Source organism: Macrotis lagotis, chromosome X (genome assembly GCF_037893015.1).
Source record: "Macrotis lagotis isolate mMagLag1 chromosome X, bilby.v1.9.chrom.fasta, whole genome shotgun sequence".
NCBI lineage: Eukaryota > Metazoa > Chordata > Mammalia > Peramelemorphia > Peramelidae > Macrotis > Macrotis lagotis.
The window spans coordinates 585803304-585820540 of NC_133666.1; the positions used below are offsets into that span (position 1 = coordinate 585803304).

General features: G+C 35.4%; 1 protein-coding gene across 3 annotated transcripts in view; it reads left to right on the forward strand.

Annotated features, from left to right (window-relative positions):
• Positions 1–17237, forward strand: part of TBC1D31 (TBC1 domain family member 31) — a 68132-nt gene that overhangs the window by 17960 nt on the left and 32935 nt on the right. For 2 of the 3 annotated variants that reach the window (XM_074201565.1, XM_074201567.1), the window contains exons 3-10: positions 2168–2283; positions 6098–6276; positions 10992–11146; positions 11543–11702; positions 12270–12470; positions 14856–15029; positions 15340–15419; positions 15501–15647. In XM_074201565.1, coding sequence (XP_074057666.1) covers positions 2168–2283; positions 6098–6276; positions 10992–11146; positions 11543–11702; positions 12270–12470; positions 14856–15029; positions 15340–15419; positions 15501–15647 — 1212 coding nt within the window. The remainder of the gene's footprint in view (positions 1–2167; positions 2284–6097; positions 6277–10991; positions 11147–11542; positions 11703–12269; positions 12471–14855; positions 15030–15339; positions 15420–15500; positions 15648–17237) is intronic. The other variant, XM_074201566.1, reaches the window with a different exon arrangement.

Here is a 17237-nt window from a genome sequence, read left to right on the forward strand (position 1 = left end):
TGTGGGAAATCTGGGACATTAATACACTGTTGGTGGAGTTTTGAACTCATCCAACCTTTCTGGAGAGCAATTTGGAATTCTACCCAAAGGGCAATAAAAATGTCTATATACCCTGAAGAGATCATGAAAAAGGGTAAAACCATCATTTGTACAAAAATATTCATAGCAGCCCTGTTTGTGGTGGCAAAGAATTAGAAACTGAGTGAAGGTCCATCAACTGGGAAAGGGCTGAACAAGTTGTGGCATGTGTATGTTATGGAACACTATTGTTCTATTAGAAACCAGGAGGAATGGGATTTCAGAGAAGCCTGGAAAGACTTGCATGAAGTGATGCTGAGTGAGATGAGCAGAACCAAAACAACATTGTACACCCTAACAGCAACATGGGGGTTATGATCAACCTTAATGGACTTGCGCATTCCATCAGTGCAATAATCAGGGACAGTTTTAGGTGATGTGACAGAAAGAACTGTGCAGTTTAAACAGATTACTTTTTTTTAAAGTTGTCTTATGTACTACATAATTTTGCTATCTCTAATATTTTTTTTTTGCCTCAAGGATATATGATTTGCCTCTGAACACAGTTCATTTTGATCAGTGTATAGCATGGAAACAATGTAAAGATTATCATAGTGCCTTTTGTGGGGGGAGTAGGGAGAGGGAAGGGAGGGTGGAGAAAAATGTGTAAAATTTAAAACCTTAACAAAAAATGGTAGGTAGAAATTACTATTGTATGTATTGGAAAACAAAAATATTTGCATAATTAAAAAAAACACATGACCAGCCCTTCAGTCCTTTTCAGTTCAGAGTTGATATGCAGAATAACTCTGAGGTCTAGGTGCTAGGTACCTCCTGATTGAGTGATTAAATGGTAAATGCTATTGTTTGTTATACTTTAAGTATATTTTGCTGGTATTCTAACTCCTTGAAAATTTTTCATCTGGCATTATAATCTGAGATGATGCCTTGCTTCATAAGAATATGTAGTCATCAAAAAGAAAGAATTTATCCCCCATCATATTGGCTAGTGGGTTGTTGAATGTTCAATAAGTGAAAATTCATTTTTTAAAAAAACTTTTATTGACATCCTTTCTGTATCACAATAATTCCCATTCCCTATTCCGTATTGAACTCTTCCTTATAAGAAAAGAAATTAAGCAATAATTTTGACTTTCATTGAGAATAAATATCTTCCATTTCTTTGCTGTAATAAAGAAGTATATTTCATTATCTCTTTGCTAGATCTACTTCATTGATCTTTCCATATTTCTTTAGCCCATTTTTTGAAGATAATCCTATTGGTTCTGATTATCTTTATGACTAATATGTATGAAGCCAGTATCCCTTTTTATACTTTAAAAATAAAATATAAGGTGTTTTGGTTCTAAACCACTTAGATTACTGCTTGAATAGCCAAGTTTGACTAAGGTAGGCTCCTTTTGTAGCCCCTTCAGTAGTCAGAGTGGGTGCATGGTGCTTCCTGAATAAGCTCCATAGAAATCCACACTGCTATTCAGCAGTGTCACTGCCTCTTAGGGAGCCAATTGAACAGGGTCCCAAGTCACTTTTGGATACAGGTTTTGAAGGAGTTTTTCCCAAGAAATGAAAATGACTGAGGCATTAGAAAAAATATTTCATTAGCTTCTAGGCTTATTAATTAACAATCATTGAACCTCAAGCATTTATTTGGAGTCCCTGGTATTGTTGAAGATAACAAAGACAACAATAAAACAGTACCTGCCTTCAAGGACTTGCCATTCTTAAAGTGTTGACAATGCTCATGTATAGGTTTATGCAAAATACATAGTGTCTATAAAGTAACCTGCAAGGGGGAGAGGAGAGTTCTGGCCTTTGGAGAGACCAGGAAAAGCTTCTCACTCAAGATGGTGGGTAAACTGGGTTTTAAAGGAAGGTATGGATTCTGAAAGGCATCAGGGAGAAAGGGAGAGCACCTCTTCTAGGAGGAGCTCCAGTTCATAGGCCATTGAGGAAAGGAGGATTGCTTTTTGTGAAGGACAACTTGAAGACCTGTCTGCTGAAACATGGAAAGCATGAAAGAAAGGGATGAATAATAGATTGGGAAGTTAAGATAGGTAGGTTCTGAAGTGCAAACCAAAAAGAAATGAATAGTCTCTTATACTAATTGAATAATTTTTTTTAAAAATAGGTTTACTCTTGTTCAACGAACAAATCAAGCTTCCACAGCTCTGGCCTTTAATCTTCACAGGAAATCTGAATTCCTTGTGGCTTTGGCAGATTATTCTATCAAGTGTTTTGATACAGGTAAAAATCCTTCCTGCTTGTCTTTCTATAATATAGTAAGATATAATTGATTATTCAAAGGCAAGACGTGCAAATACTCTCCTTTGTTCTGCTCTATAAGTTTAGAACTATGCCATACTTGGCAGGAGATTCTAGAGTCTTTCTGAGGTCCTAAACCACTTTTAGTCTTTATCAAAGTAGAAATAAAGGACACGTCTGCATATACTTTAAAAGGATGAAGTATGTAAATTCAGATTTATAAAAAAGATAAACTAAGACATATTTCCATTTACAGAAAATTTATAAGTATTTCTTTGAAGGTTAAACTCTCCTAATAAATTTAAATGCAGTTTGACTTAGTAAAATTTCTTAAACTTATACCATTTCACCAATAGACCCATTGTAAAAATGAAGTATACTAAGGAAATAGTATTCAGTAGACCAAGGCTTCCCTGTGTTTCTGTGAGACATTTAGTTTTTATTTTCTTGAACTGAAAAGATTCTTGAAGGGCCAGCAGACACCATACTTTTTTGGAATGGTCTTTATTTCCCCATCTTCACCAAAAGAAGGCTTGATGGCAGTTGTAGGCCCATGAATAATCAGTGAAGTTGATCATAAAGATGAATAGGGCAGTTGTAATTGACTCATTGAAATCCCCAGATTTCATGATTAGCTTGAAGATTTTTCTTTATGAGATTTAATTGATATTTTTTCTTGTTACATCACATTCATTGGCACTGCTGGCATTGTGGCTAGAATTGGTAATACTGAGATGGGTAGAGGATTAGCTACAGAGTCAGGAAGACCTCAGTTCAAGTCTGGCCTCCAATACTTCCCAGCTGTATGACTTTGGACAAGGCTGTTAGCTTCAGTGTCCTCAATTGTCAAATGAGGATAATGTATATACCTCCTGGGGTTGTTGTGAGGATCAAATGATATAATAATTTTAAAATAAAAGCTGATATATAAGTGCTTATTTCTTTTCTTCCTCTCTTCCACCTCCCCCCCCCCCCCCAGTTACTCAAAAATATTAAACAAGAAATAGGGGGGAAATAGCAGTTCAGCAAAACCAGCCAATATATCAGCTGTGACTAATGGTGTATATTCTACTCTGCACCTGTATCTGCCTACCTCTTCCAAAAGCAGAGAGGGCAGCATGTTTTCTTCACCCTTCTCCCAAGACTAAGCTTGCTCATTATAACCCATAAGCACCTAGCATCATTTTGTGGTCCCATTTCTATGGTGGCAATCATCATATGCATCATTCCCTGGTTCTTATTTCACTCCAGCCCTGGATGGAGTAGTAATTGTTTCAGTCTTGGTCTTTGTGTTACAAACACTGAAGACAGTACCTGATGTATAGTAGGTTTTCAATAAATACTGTTAATATTATTAATGTATCATATACAAAATTATTACTGTTTATTCTGGGATTGATAAATACTGTTAATATTATTAATGTATCATATACAAAATTATTACTGTTTATTCTGGGATTGTGGCTTATAAAAGATTCTTCTTCATCTGTGACATCCAGCTCACTGCTGGTTGAGCAAGTCATACAAAATTTGTACTTATTTCAAATGGCAGACCCAGTGACATTATCTTTAGTACACTTCATAATCAAAAACTGTAAAAATTTTAATTAAATAGATTAAGCAATCCTATATGAGATCAAAATTCTGAGACCACTCTGCATGTTTCATGATTTTTGTAATGTCCCCAGATTGGTCCCAGAACCATTGAGTTAGATGTTAAACTGAAAAAACAGTCCAACAATTTATCATCCCCCTCATCTATGCCATACCATATGTTTTTATTCAATCATCTCTGACTTTTTATGACCCCATTTGGGATTTTTATAACAAAATGGTTTGTCATTTCCTTCTCTAGTACATTCTAGAGATAAAGAAACTGAAGCAAAGAGAATTTTAAATGACTTGCTAGTAACTAGTGTCTGAGGCTGGATTTGAACTCAGAAAAATGAGTCTTCCTGTCTCCAGGCCCAGCACTCTTATCAACTACACCACATAGCTTCCTCATGATATGTGCTGATTTTTCAAATACAAAGATCTTATGTGGTGATCTCATGGATATAATTAAAGAATTTTAGCTCTTAGTATGAGCACTGTTAATCAGGCATTGATTTAGTGATCTAGAATATTGTTTTGGTTACTAAGGATATAAGGTCACTTTTTTGGTCACATTAAGAACACTAAGGATACTTTTTACTGGGCATCCAAGCATATACATGTGAAAAAGACTTACATACATGTTGGTTTGAATTAGAGCTGGCCCAGAAGTGAGGTGGAAGCTTGGTTCTGTGAAAGATGTCAGACTTGGGTGAGTTAAATGATCCTGGGAAATATAGACCTCATTTAGTATAATCACACATTGCCAGATACTGCAAAGTGACTGATGTAAGTGACCTGTTTTTATTCAATGTTGATATATTCTTTTGAGATTATGGATTGGATTGTTTTTCTTTGAAAGTAATTTCTCTTTCAGGAAGGGGAAGACAGCACAGGTCCATGAAATGAATTGAAAGTTACAAACCTACTCTGTCCTTCAGTACCTGTGTGATGAGCAAGTCACTTTTTCTGTACAGTTTCTGGTTTCTCATTTATAAAATGAGAAACTTGGAATCTTTGGACCTTTCAGGTTCCTTCCAGTTCTAAATTGATGATCTTTTAATTTAGATACAAAGTTTTATGGCATTTTATTTAAATTTATTTAATAAAGATACATCCACCTTCCTCACATCCAATTCACATGCTTGTCATGGCATCACCTCCCTGATGTGGTCATCTTCAAAAATGGATAAATATTATTAGCATTTATAAAGTGCTGTAAGATTTGCAAGGTACTTTACAAATATTATCTCATTTGATCCTTTCTACAATCCTAGGAGGTAGGTGCTATTATTATTCCCAATTTAAATTTGGAGATATTGAGGCAAAGGGGATTAAATGACTTGCCTAGAGTCACACAGTTTGTGAGTGTGATGACAGGATTTGAACTCGGGTCTTCCTGATTCCAGTCCTGATCCACTGAGCCACCTAGCTGCCACTGAGCTTTTTGGGGTGACCATTTAAGACTTCTTGGCCATGATTTGATTTAACAATGTATTCAATGAGTTATAATCTAATTTCTAAATTGATAGTTCATATCTAGTAAAACTCAACCCTTTCAAAACTTGTAAAAAAAGAAAGCAGGTTTTTGCCAATTGAAACAGATATTTGAGTCAAGAATAATTTTATTCTTTTCAGACTCAAGAAGGAAGTTTTTTTCTGTCTTTTAAAAAAATTCCCTTATGCATAACTACTGCTGGCATCAAACCTTTTATTTACAAGTAAAGCCAGATACTTGAACTATGTAGTGATTTGAATATTACAGAATAAACCTTTCATACAGTGTTCACAACAGTAGATTGAGAGATTGATCTCAAGACATTTATTTGAACTTTGAACTTCAGTCATCAAAGACAAGCAAAGAAGCAAATTATACAAGATGTCCATTTATGCAGAACTTAGAAATGATATGAAACATTTTTTCAAACTCAAAAACTTTCAACCATAGTTGTGGTTTTAACTTTTAAAAAAATCACATTTCTGCTTTAGCTAGGCTCAGTTTTCCTTTTTAACTGTTGATTCCACTAAGGGAATGAATTGTTCCAGAATCTTTATGCCTTAAGTGCACTCCTGCATTACAATTCTGAGTCTGTTGTAATGTTTCTTTATTATAAAACCTAACCTGATCTACTGAAGAGTCAACAAATTTCAAATAGAGCTGTTGCTGCAATACACTTCGTAAAAATTAAAATTTGTATTACAGTCACCAAGGAGCTAGTTAGTTGGATGAGTGGACATGAATCTTCAATATTTTCCATCTCCGTCCATGCATCAGGGAGGTATGCCATCACCACATCTTCTGATACGGCCCAACTCTGGGACCTGGATACTTTTCAGAGAAAAAGAAAACTGAATATCAGCCAGTCTGTGGGCATACAAAAGGTCAGTAAAGAAGAGGGAGTTCATGCTGAGAAATAATTTGCTTCAGTTCTAGATTTGTTTATGTAATATCTTTGTAATGTGATGAGTTTATGTAATTGTACTTTTTGAGTACAATTTGGTCAGTTTTAGGCTCCACCTTTGTTAAAACTGATTTTTGGCATTGTAGCATTGGATTATCCATTTTCTTCTTAGACAGCCAAGTAAAATAACCAGCAGAATTTCTTGGCCTCAGACTTTGTTTTTAGTGTGCATTTTCTTAATGAAACATTGAATTATAGTATTTTTCAAAGAGTAGCTTATGTATTTTTTTACATTTACCTAACAAAGACAAATTCATATGAGAAATTCATATCTGTACATGATATTATTTTTAACTTTTGTTATCTATGACTATTTCATGATAATCTCAAATTCATTTCAACAGAAATACCAAGGTCCTTTAGTTTTAATAAATAAATAGAGGCAAAAGTTGTAGCAAACTTATTCATTTGAAATTTGAACCAAATACCTAGTAGCATTTTCCTTCTCTAATTGCCTTAGCTTTTAAATTGAATTTTTAAATCCAGAAGAAACCATTCTTTATCTCCACTGGGACTTGATTCTGCCGCAGAACCCACATTATAAAACAAAGTCACAGAAACCAGCTGTTCTCCCTGCCACAGCATTGCCTTTAGTCTCCATGGTAAGGGCGCCAGGCTTATGCACATGTTGCCAGTCCTGGAGAGCTGCCAGTTCTAACCTTTGCGGACGTTTATTTAAATTATAAAAAGATGTGTGTGTCTTAGAACATTCTATATGCCAAGGCTCTGTGGCTTATGTATAAGAATTAGATACAAACACTTCAGGCACCTTTAGTGCTTTTAGTGAATTGGAATCAATATTTTTAAAGAAGCAGAGTTTTGTAAAATAATAATAATAAAATCTAGTGGAAAAAGAGGAAATTGCAATAACCCATCTTAAAATAAAAGTTTGATTCTTTTAAATTTCAGGCTGCTATTTCAAGTATTTTGGCTCTTAGTTGATACTTTGAGTATTACCTTCATGCTTTTTTGTTGGTGAGGATCTTTCTATTAGAGCTTCTCATGGTGACAGTATTCTTGGGGTCTCTTGTTCTGGGACCACTGTATAACAAAGTTTTGTAGTGAATTAATTTCTTCATTTCTCAGTTTCTTGTCTAGAAAATTTGGAGATTGTATTAGATGATTTTTATAGTCCTACTAGAATTGATTTTTATTGAAAACATTTTTATTAATAAGCAATTCTAAAATTGCCTTTGTTTCCAGATGAATCTTTCCTTCATCCTCTCTAGTGGTTTGTGATTTTTTTAAAGGAGTGGGGAAAGCCAGCAGTTCAACAGCATTAACCAACACCTCGCTTGAGTCTGATACTGTTCATTCACCGCCTCTGCCTTGTGTCCTCTCAGGCTTGTTACAGTGACTATGGGTTGACTTTGGTTTTATTGTTGCTCTTTCTCTTTGCATCGTTGTAGTCTCTGTCTATAGATAGTGTTTTCCTAGTTCTACTGACTTCCATTGCTTGGGCTTGGTTCCTCCAGTTTTCTGCACTTTGAATCAATGAGTTAACTTGTGCTGGGCTGTCTGCTGAGTCGGGGGGGTGTCCCAGAAAGAGGCACAAAACAGCCCCTGCTTAAATCTGACATGTCAATAAATCTATCCAGACAAGAGGTATACAGGATAACTAGAGAGGGCAGCTACTGGAACTCCAAGGCTTGTGGAAATCTTCCAGTACTAGATGGGATTTTAGTTAGGACTTAAGGGAAGCCAGAGAGGTCATTGGTCAGAGGAAAGAAGGAAGAGTATTTCAGGAATGAGGAAACCCAGAGAAAACACCAAGAGCCAATAGTCAGGAGGCCAGTCTGTGTTGGGGAATAAAGTGTAAGAAGACTGAAAGGATAGAAGGCCATGGACTCTGAATGCCAAACAGAGCATTTGGGGTTTGCTCCTAGAGGCAATAGGGATCCAACTACAGTCAGTCGAGTAGGGGAGTGACATGGTCAGACCTGTGTTTCAGGAAAATTATTTTGACAACTGAATGGAGGATGGATTGGAGTAGGGGGAGACTTGAGGTAGGCAGACCCACTGGTAGCTATGGCAGTAGTCTGTGAGGTGATGGGGCCTTCACCAGGGTGAAAGCAGTGTCAAAGCAGAGAAAGGATATATTCAAGAGATGTTATTGAAAGTAAAAACCAGGGCAGCTAGGTGGCTTAGTGAATAGAGCACCGGCCCTGGAGTTAGGAGGACCTGAGTTCAAATGGCCTCAGACACTTAATAATTACCTAGCTGTGTGGCCTTGGGCAAGCCACTTAACCTCATTGCCTTGCAAAAAAGCTAAAAAAAAAAAAGAAGAAAGTAAAAACCAACAGCTCTTGACAATAACTTAAATATGGAAGGTAAGAGAGTGAGGAGTCTAGGAGTCTTCATACCCTGGAGAATAAAGGGGTTCACTTTGATGTTTTGGTTCAGTTCTCTAATCTCTTTTATCAGTAATTCTCATATGTATTGAATTGGCTTGCTTTATGCAATTGCATGTTTTCCTGAAAAAATGGTTAGTTAGCTAAATCATCTTTCCTTTGAATTACATTATAATTTCAATAATAGCTTCACCAGGACAAATCCTTCACCAGTTCAAATCCCAGAATTGTCAGAGGTTATTGTGTCCAACAGCACTAGAGGCAGTGACTAACTTCTGTAGAGGCAGAGATTTCATTTTAACTCTGTCTCTTGGCAGTTTCAGTGAGAGCTTGATAAAAGGCAATGAGATATTGTGCAGAGATCAACAGAAGTACAGTTAAGAGTCTGAGTTCAAATCCTCCCTATTCACAAACTAATACAAACATGAAGAAGTCACTTAACCTGTCGCAGCCTTGCTTTCCTCCTCCTTAAAATGAGAATAATACCTCTTGCACTTGCCTCTCAGGAATTTGGTAAAGAATGAATGAGATAATGTATGTTAAGTACTTAGGAAACCAAGTGCCAGATAAATGTTTGTAGTTAGAGTTATTATTGTTACTCCAGCTAGTCTCTGTAGAGAGCAATTCTGGCGTTGCTATCTCTACTCTTCTAATGATTGAATCCCTAGGAAATCACTCTCATATTCTGAAAAGTATTGTAATGCATGTGAAAGAATATATTTCACCACAGGGATTCTGAAAGAAGTGCCACTATGCAGGTCTCTGCTCTTAGCAGGTGTTCAGTAAACAGTTCTTGAATTGAACAGATTCCCTTAACTTGCCAGTGTTAGCAATGGGAATTCCAGAGTCCTGAAAGAGCTAAGGCAAGGCCAACTTCCCCCAAAGACCAATCTGTTCTTCCCTTTCTATTGTTGTTTATAAAGAAGTTGTCACTCAGAAATGAACTTGATTGAGGATTCCTTAAGCTATTAAATCAAGTGCTAATGGTTTCCATTGACAATAATCTCTATTAAAATTTAATCCTACACTTAACCCCATCATTTGCCTTGCAAAAACCTAAAAAAAAAATTAATCCTAGTAGTGAACATTCATCTAGTACCTAATGTATCAAAGCTAACCCTGTACTATAGTTTCTGCTCATTTATTTAGAAGGCTTTGGTTCTATCAGAAGGAATAACTTAGATTGCTTTTCTAGAAAAATAATTTCCTTTTAAACAAAGATTCTCTTAGATTTCTTAAAACATGAACCCCTGGCTGATATGTTTTAAAACATTTTCCATCAGTTGATCCTATGACAGACCTTCATATTAAAAGTAATTATTATACAACTGACCAGTTTTATCAGAACCTGTCTTTGGAAAGGAGGGACCAAAAGAAAAGACAAAAAGGCAGGGAAGGGAGGGCCTTATTCTATTCTAATTCAACTACATCACTTTTGTAATTGAGTTAGTATTTCTACACATATAGATCATGCTTTAGTTAGTATTTTTAGTGTATCTTTATCATATGTAGCCTGTTAATAACATTGTGATCATAGAATCAATTGCCTCATTCAATGCCTTCCTTTTACAAATAAGGAACTTGAGCCCCAGAAAGGTTATATCACTGGTCCAGGGTCCTACAGATAAAGTGGAAGAGACAGGATTCAGACAAAAACGTCCTCTGTCTTCAAATCCAGTGCTCTTTGTAAGTGAGTACATTTAGTCAGGACTTTATCAGTATTGATAGAGTCTAGCACAGTGCCTGGTATATAGTGGGTGCTTAATTATTGATTATTGTTTACATAGTAAAAAATAGAAATTATATGGTTAGATTGTGACTTTTAGGTCACTGGTTTTGAGTCAACACTGGTTCATTTAGCCCTAGTTGCCCCTGTTGGCCCATTATTAAAATGGAGGAAGTAATTTTGTGAACCTTCCAGTAAGACCAGTGTAAGTGTATTGATGTTATATTATTAAGTTTATCTTATATTCTCATTTGTTCACATGGATAAGGAATGATTTTAGTAAAGTATAACAATTTATAGTTATTTTCAAATAGTAAATTTTTCATTTGAAAAATACTAATTAAGTTGGAAATTGAACCAGTTAGAATGGCAGCATTTTATGTTAACTTTGACTAACTTTAGAATTTTGGAAACTTTTTAGAGTAGATCTGGTACATGAAGAATACTGTTGAAAATATTTGCTTGTTTTTAATGATTAAGAAAAATTGACCCTGTCATACAAATTGTAGGTAAAGAATTTTTCTTAATGGGAAAAATATATGTGTTCTTTCCATTCAGGTATTCTTTCTTCCATTCAGCAATACCATCCTTAGCTGTTTTAAAGACAATTCCATCTTTGCCTGGGAATGTGATACACTTGTTTGTAAATATCAGTTGCCACCACCACCACCTGTTGGGTCTGACTTGAAGTATAAAGTTTTTGCTGTCACCAGGTATGTTGTGGTGCTGTGTTTTTATTTTTTTAAATAAATTTTATTGATACCTTTTTTATATCACCTACATTTCTCAGTGAACCATTCCTTAAAACAAAATTGGGTGTGAAATGAGGAAGTGCTTCTTAGCTCTCACTCTCTTACAGCACAGCCTATTCCTATTTTCTAATCATATGTATTCTTGAGTATATGTGTAGGTGGGGCTATTATAAATGTGTAAATATAAAATGCTACATTTGGACTTACAGTATTACATTTATAAACATGATTATTTTCTCTGAGTAGAAAACAGTTTTTCAAGGAATAATGCAAGAGTAACTTATGACAGTCATTGGAGGAGAAATTTTTATCCTGATTTAGCTGATAGAAAAAACTTCTAACCTCTGTTTTATATAGAGATGGTCGAACTTTGGCTACTGGGGGTAAATCGAACCATCTTCACTTGTGGTGTTTGGAGACTCAACAGCTATTTAGAATAATCCAGTTGCCTACAAAAATCAGATCTATTCGCCACATAGAATTTATTCCTGACAGTTTTGATGCTGGTTCTAATCAGGTTAGTTTTGTACCTTTTAAAGTCAAATATATGTTTTTTAAAAAGAGTACATGAGTTTTCTGAGCTATATAATAGTTTCTGAAGAGACTGTTTGAGTGCTGTAATTTTTAGGTCACATTATATACTATATGTTGGTGACTAGTTTATAGTTGGTTTTATTTGTGAGACATCATGGAGATAAGAATTGAGAGTGGGCCTCAAAGTCTGGAATACTTGGGTCCAAGTCTTGAATCTCATTTATACTGACTGTGATTCTGAGCAAGTCACTTTAACTTCTCAAGCCTCTAAACAACTCTCTCTCTCTCTCTCTCTCTCTCTCTCTCGCCTTTGAGGACTTGAGTTCAAATCCAGCCTCAGACACTTAATAATTACCTAGCTGTGTGACCTTGGGCAAGTCACTTAACCCCATTGCCTTGAAAAGGGCAACACAGAAACAAAAAGAACGTATGATAGTACCCATACTTAGGATTTTCCCAATAAAATGGTTTTAGATCTAACAGGTGTTAATCAGTCGAGAAATGTTTGAAGTCATATATTTCTGTATTTAGATATTGTCTCTGTTTTTAGATTCTCGGAGTGTTGGGTCAAGATGGCATTATGAGGTTTATCAGTATACAAAATTGTAAGCTTCTTTTCGATGTTGGTACCCTTGATGAAGGAATCAGCACAGCAATAATTAGTCCAAATGGGCGTTATATTACATCAATAATGGAAAATGGGAGCCTCAGTGTATATTCTATTCAGGTTTTAACCCAAGAAATAAACAAGGTAAGACATGAAGCATACTAAAGTATCAATTGTTAAAATATGTATCATTCAAAGTAAACTTCTTATATTTCTCTGTGTACTTGTGCATTTTGTCTTCTTTTCTATATGCCCCTTCTCTCACCTGTTTGACTAGCTTCTGCTCCCTCCTCTGGACTATTGACTTTCATATCTGTCTGTCTGTCTGTCTGTCTCTCTCTCTCTCTCTCTCTCTCTTTTATTGTAATCTTGTATTTTTAAATGATATCTCCATTCCTGAAACTTGGCATGTCTAAAAATGAACTCAATAGACTTCTAGAGCAAACACTTGGGAGTGTCCTTTGGGAATTGCTATGAGCTCACTAATAATTTAATACAGTATCTTAACCCAGGAGATTTCCAACCCTGGGACATTGAGGAGTTAAGGATCATATTTTCTCAATAAATAAGCTATCTTTTCCTCTGAACTGTTGGGCACACCATTTAGTTCTTAATTGTTCTCTAATAATTTCATAGACTTCTTTCTCCAGTCACATTATAAATTGAATTATGTACTTTTATATCACTTTTATATGTCCCACATTATATATCCCACATCTTAACTGATGCTAAGACCAGAGCAGGCACTCTGCATATAAGTATTAGATCAATTTAAATAGATTTTATTCTTTTAATTATAGTGAATAAAGTGCCAGGCTTCATATTAAGAAGATCTGAGTTTGACTCCATCTATTGAGATCCAGCACTAGTTATTTAACCTCTGATGGCCTCCATTTCCTTAGCTGTAAAATGAAAGGATTAGACTTTGTGATCTCTGAAATCCTGTATGATCTTTTATTACCTTATCATTTGAACATTTATCTCATAAATAGTTACATAGATATCTTTTTCATGTCATCAGGACATCAGTTCCCATTTTAGAAATGAGGAATTTGAGTCATAGTGTGACTACTGGAATACCATAAGTTTAAGTCTGGGATTCAAAATCTTATTTTCTGTTTATTTGCTCTGGTCAGAGGTACTGTGAGTATCAGCATGGAAGGTTAAATAACTGTGGCTTGCAGTACACAGGGAGGTGGTTTTTGAAGTCACTATCTTTAGTAAACTGAGCTTTCTATTGGTCTTTGATAGCTTCCCTTAGAAACATATGTTTAGACTTTATAATTTGAGATCTACCTTAAGTAGTCTAATTTTATAGGGGCATAACATAATTCCCATACAGGATAAAAGATGCAACCAGATTCAAGTGATGATGCCATGTGAACAGCCCTTTTCCTAAAGAGATTTTAATAGAGTTGGAAAAACAATCTTCCTCAAGAATCCAGAGAGCCTCAAAGCCAGAGTCAGGACTTTTCCATTGTGAAATAATTCTATACTTTTGTCAGAAATGGTTTGGTATCATATAATTTGAGGGGGGGAACAGAATCCTTTTTATTATAAAGGCAGATAAATCCATAAATATGATTTGAATCCAAGTTTAATGATAAAAACAAATTCATGACATCAGTAGGGAAGTCACTGCAACAGACAGAATTAAAACTCATTTAGTGAAGATGGCATTGGCATCTCAGCTTCCTAGTCTTCGTTACCTTTGTCTTCCCTTTGGATTCTTGCCCTGCCCACCTAATTGCTCTTTTTAATTAATCACTGTCCAGCCAGGTGACCTGTGACTCCTCATAGATCCTATTGTAGACCTGGAAACCTCAAGCTCTGGCCCAATAGCCAATGCTTCTGCCACTGCTGTTACTGGCCATTACTTCATTATTATCTAATTTAAGGTCCCTCCCTGAGATAATGAATTGCTGTTCATAGTATTGATAACTGTCATCTGATTCACATACCTTGTATATTGTAATGGCTCATCATCAAAAAGATATTTTGAAATGTTACTCAAAAAGAAAACGCTGGGGCCCTGGAGTCAGGAGGACTTGAGTTCAGATCTGGACTCAGACATTTGATATTTGCTAGCTTGTGACCCTGGGTAAGTCATTTAACTTCATTGCCCCACCAAAAAAAAAGAAAGAAAAGAAAAGACTGAGTATGGTAGCACATGCCTAAAAGCTCTGCTATCAGGGAGGCTGAGGAAGACAGATCTCTTGAGTTTGGGGCTTGTGAGCCACAGTGGATGAAGACAATCAGGTATCTGTACTACATTTGGCATTAAAATGTGAGCCAGTCTGCTTGGGAAAGATAGGGACACCCAGGCTTAAAAAAGGAAGGGAAGGAGGAAGGAAGGGAAAAAAGTTGCAGGGAAGAAAAAAAGGAAAATAAAGTTCATCCTATACAGTTCTTTTTTATTCAGAATTTTTTCATGATCTTTTGCCTAAATAATGACCATAGACAGTAAAACTGAATTAGCATAGCAATCTCATTTTCTCCAAGGTAACCACTAGATTACTTTTCTTTTAGCCACCTCCTCCTCTAGTAAAAGTAGTTGAAGACTTCTCTAAGAGGACAGGATCAGGTCAAATTAAAGTAAGAGTGGTAAGAGGAAAGATCCAGCGACCACAGAAAGCAAAGGATTACAAAACAACAGCCAGAATATTAAGAAACATGATGGACACTGACCTTGAAAATAAAGAGGTGAGATTTTAAACTTATTGCAGTAGTTTTGCCAAAGATATTCCTTAGAGATGATCCTGGAATCTAACTCAAACAAATAACTTTCTCTTGCCCAATATTTAATCAAAACTTTAATGTCATAAAAGTTCTAACAGAAACCTTCTTTTTTTAAATGCCAAAAATATTCTTAGAAATAGGTCAGTGAAACAAGTATTACTTGAAAGATATACAAGTTTATGCAAAAAAAAGAAAAGAAAGTCAAATTGTAAAAAAAAACTAGATCTTAGTATATAGATAATTAATCTTGAGGTTCTATCTTCTTTGTTTGTAGAATGACCTACCCAAGGGATTATGCAAAAAAAGCCTTCAAATGTTATTAAGAGGCTATGGAGAATATCCAACAAAATACAGGTATGAAGAAGAAAAAATTCCTTAATGTCATTCTTGGTTTATGGAAAGAAACTTTTTTGTAAAATTATGTCTTAATTTCAGGATGTTCATTTGGCGCTCTCTACTACAATTACCAGAAAATTATTCAGCATTTAATAGCCTCCTAGATAAGGGTACTCATTGTGCATTTCTCAACATTCATGAAAAATACCCCATCAAGAGTAGGAAATTACTGAGAATTTTACAGAGGTATGTAAAATATTTAGTATTCTGTAAAGACTGTAATGAACTCTTGTTGTTAAAAATCCATTGCTCTAATAAATGTTCATTGATTAATTGATAAAGTATGTTCTTAATAAGTCAGTTCTCAATTCTGTACTCCAGTGGGATGATATAGTCATAGTCTAGGAATAATTTATATCTGACTTATATCTTTTTTTTTTTTTTTAGTTTTTTGCAAGGCAGTGGGGTTAAGGGACTTGCTTAAGGTCACACAGCTAGGTAATTATTAAGTGTCTTAGGCTGGATTTGAATTCAGGGCCAGTACTTTACCCACTGTGCCACCTAAGCTGCCCCTTCATAATCATTTTTTAAACTGAATGTATCCAATGTTCCAGGTGCCCAGGATACTTCAAACAAACTAATAAGACCACTCTTAAGATGTAATTCAGGAGGAGCTAGAACCTTGTTTAGATGCCCCATGAAGGCTCCTTCTTACTTCTATTCTGTGCTTAAGAGAGCAGAATGCTAGGCTATATTATTCTGTGGGTTATCTCTGAATTTGTTGTCCTTACTTTGAATGAAAATGTTTTGGCTGAACAAAGTCTATATGTCAGATCTCATTGGAAGTAAAAGACCAAAATATAGAATTGTTTCCTCACATTTTTTAAACATACTTAAAGTTTCCTTGTTTTTTGTTAATAACTTAAAGTTATTTTTACATGGAATGCTAGTTTGAAGTTGTGGATAGAGAGTTGGCCTTGGAGCCCAGAAGACCTCTGTTCAAGCCCATCTCTGACACATTTTGACATTGTAGCTTTATACAGTCACTTAACCTCTCAGGGTAATGGGCAACTCTAGAAAATTTGAAATTGCAGAGAAGTTGCCAATCTGCATTAATAGAGTGAGTTTCCTCATCAGTGAAAACCATATATTCAGGCTCTATCCTTATCCCCATCTTTAAAACAATATAATATACAAAGCAGAATAAAATCTGTTCACTTCTCAGGGACCACATTAGTAGAGGGGAGAAGAGTTGCCAATGATCTAAAATAGTAACCTTTGAAGTACAGACTTAAACATACCCCCTGCTTCCAGCTTCCTTCTGAATCATGGCCTTGCAGAAGTGTTCCATTAGCAGTGTCCTAGATCCAATTGGTCAGTGGAAAGGAGGTAACATTGGCTCTTATGAATGATCTACTTCATAGTTGGGTAAACAAGTGGATTGTTGTAATAAGCACAAAATCATAGGCAAAAATTGATGTATAAAACAACATAGGAAAAGACCTATTTTACTATTCTTTCACCTTGTGCTTTTTGAAGCTTTATGAAACTTAATTTAAGTTTCTTATTTTAAATCAACGATCATCGATCCTGATCATTTCCTTTACGTAAATTCTATCCAAAATAGGGACAGAGACGCTAGAGTTGGAAGGGAACCTAAAAGATTGTCATCTCTTAGTCTCAGTTTCATACTTCTAATACTTCTGTGGAAAGATTAAATACTGAATTGCTATATTTTTTAGAAGCAATGAATTACTTGAACTTAGAATCCTGGGACTAAAGCTATTCTTGCAATTAAGATACTACTAGCGGTTCTTAAGACTTGATTATCATTAG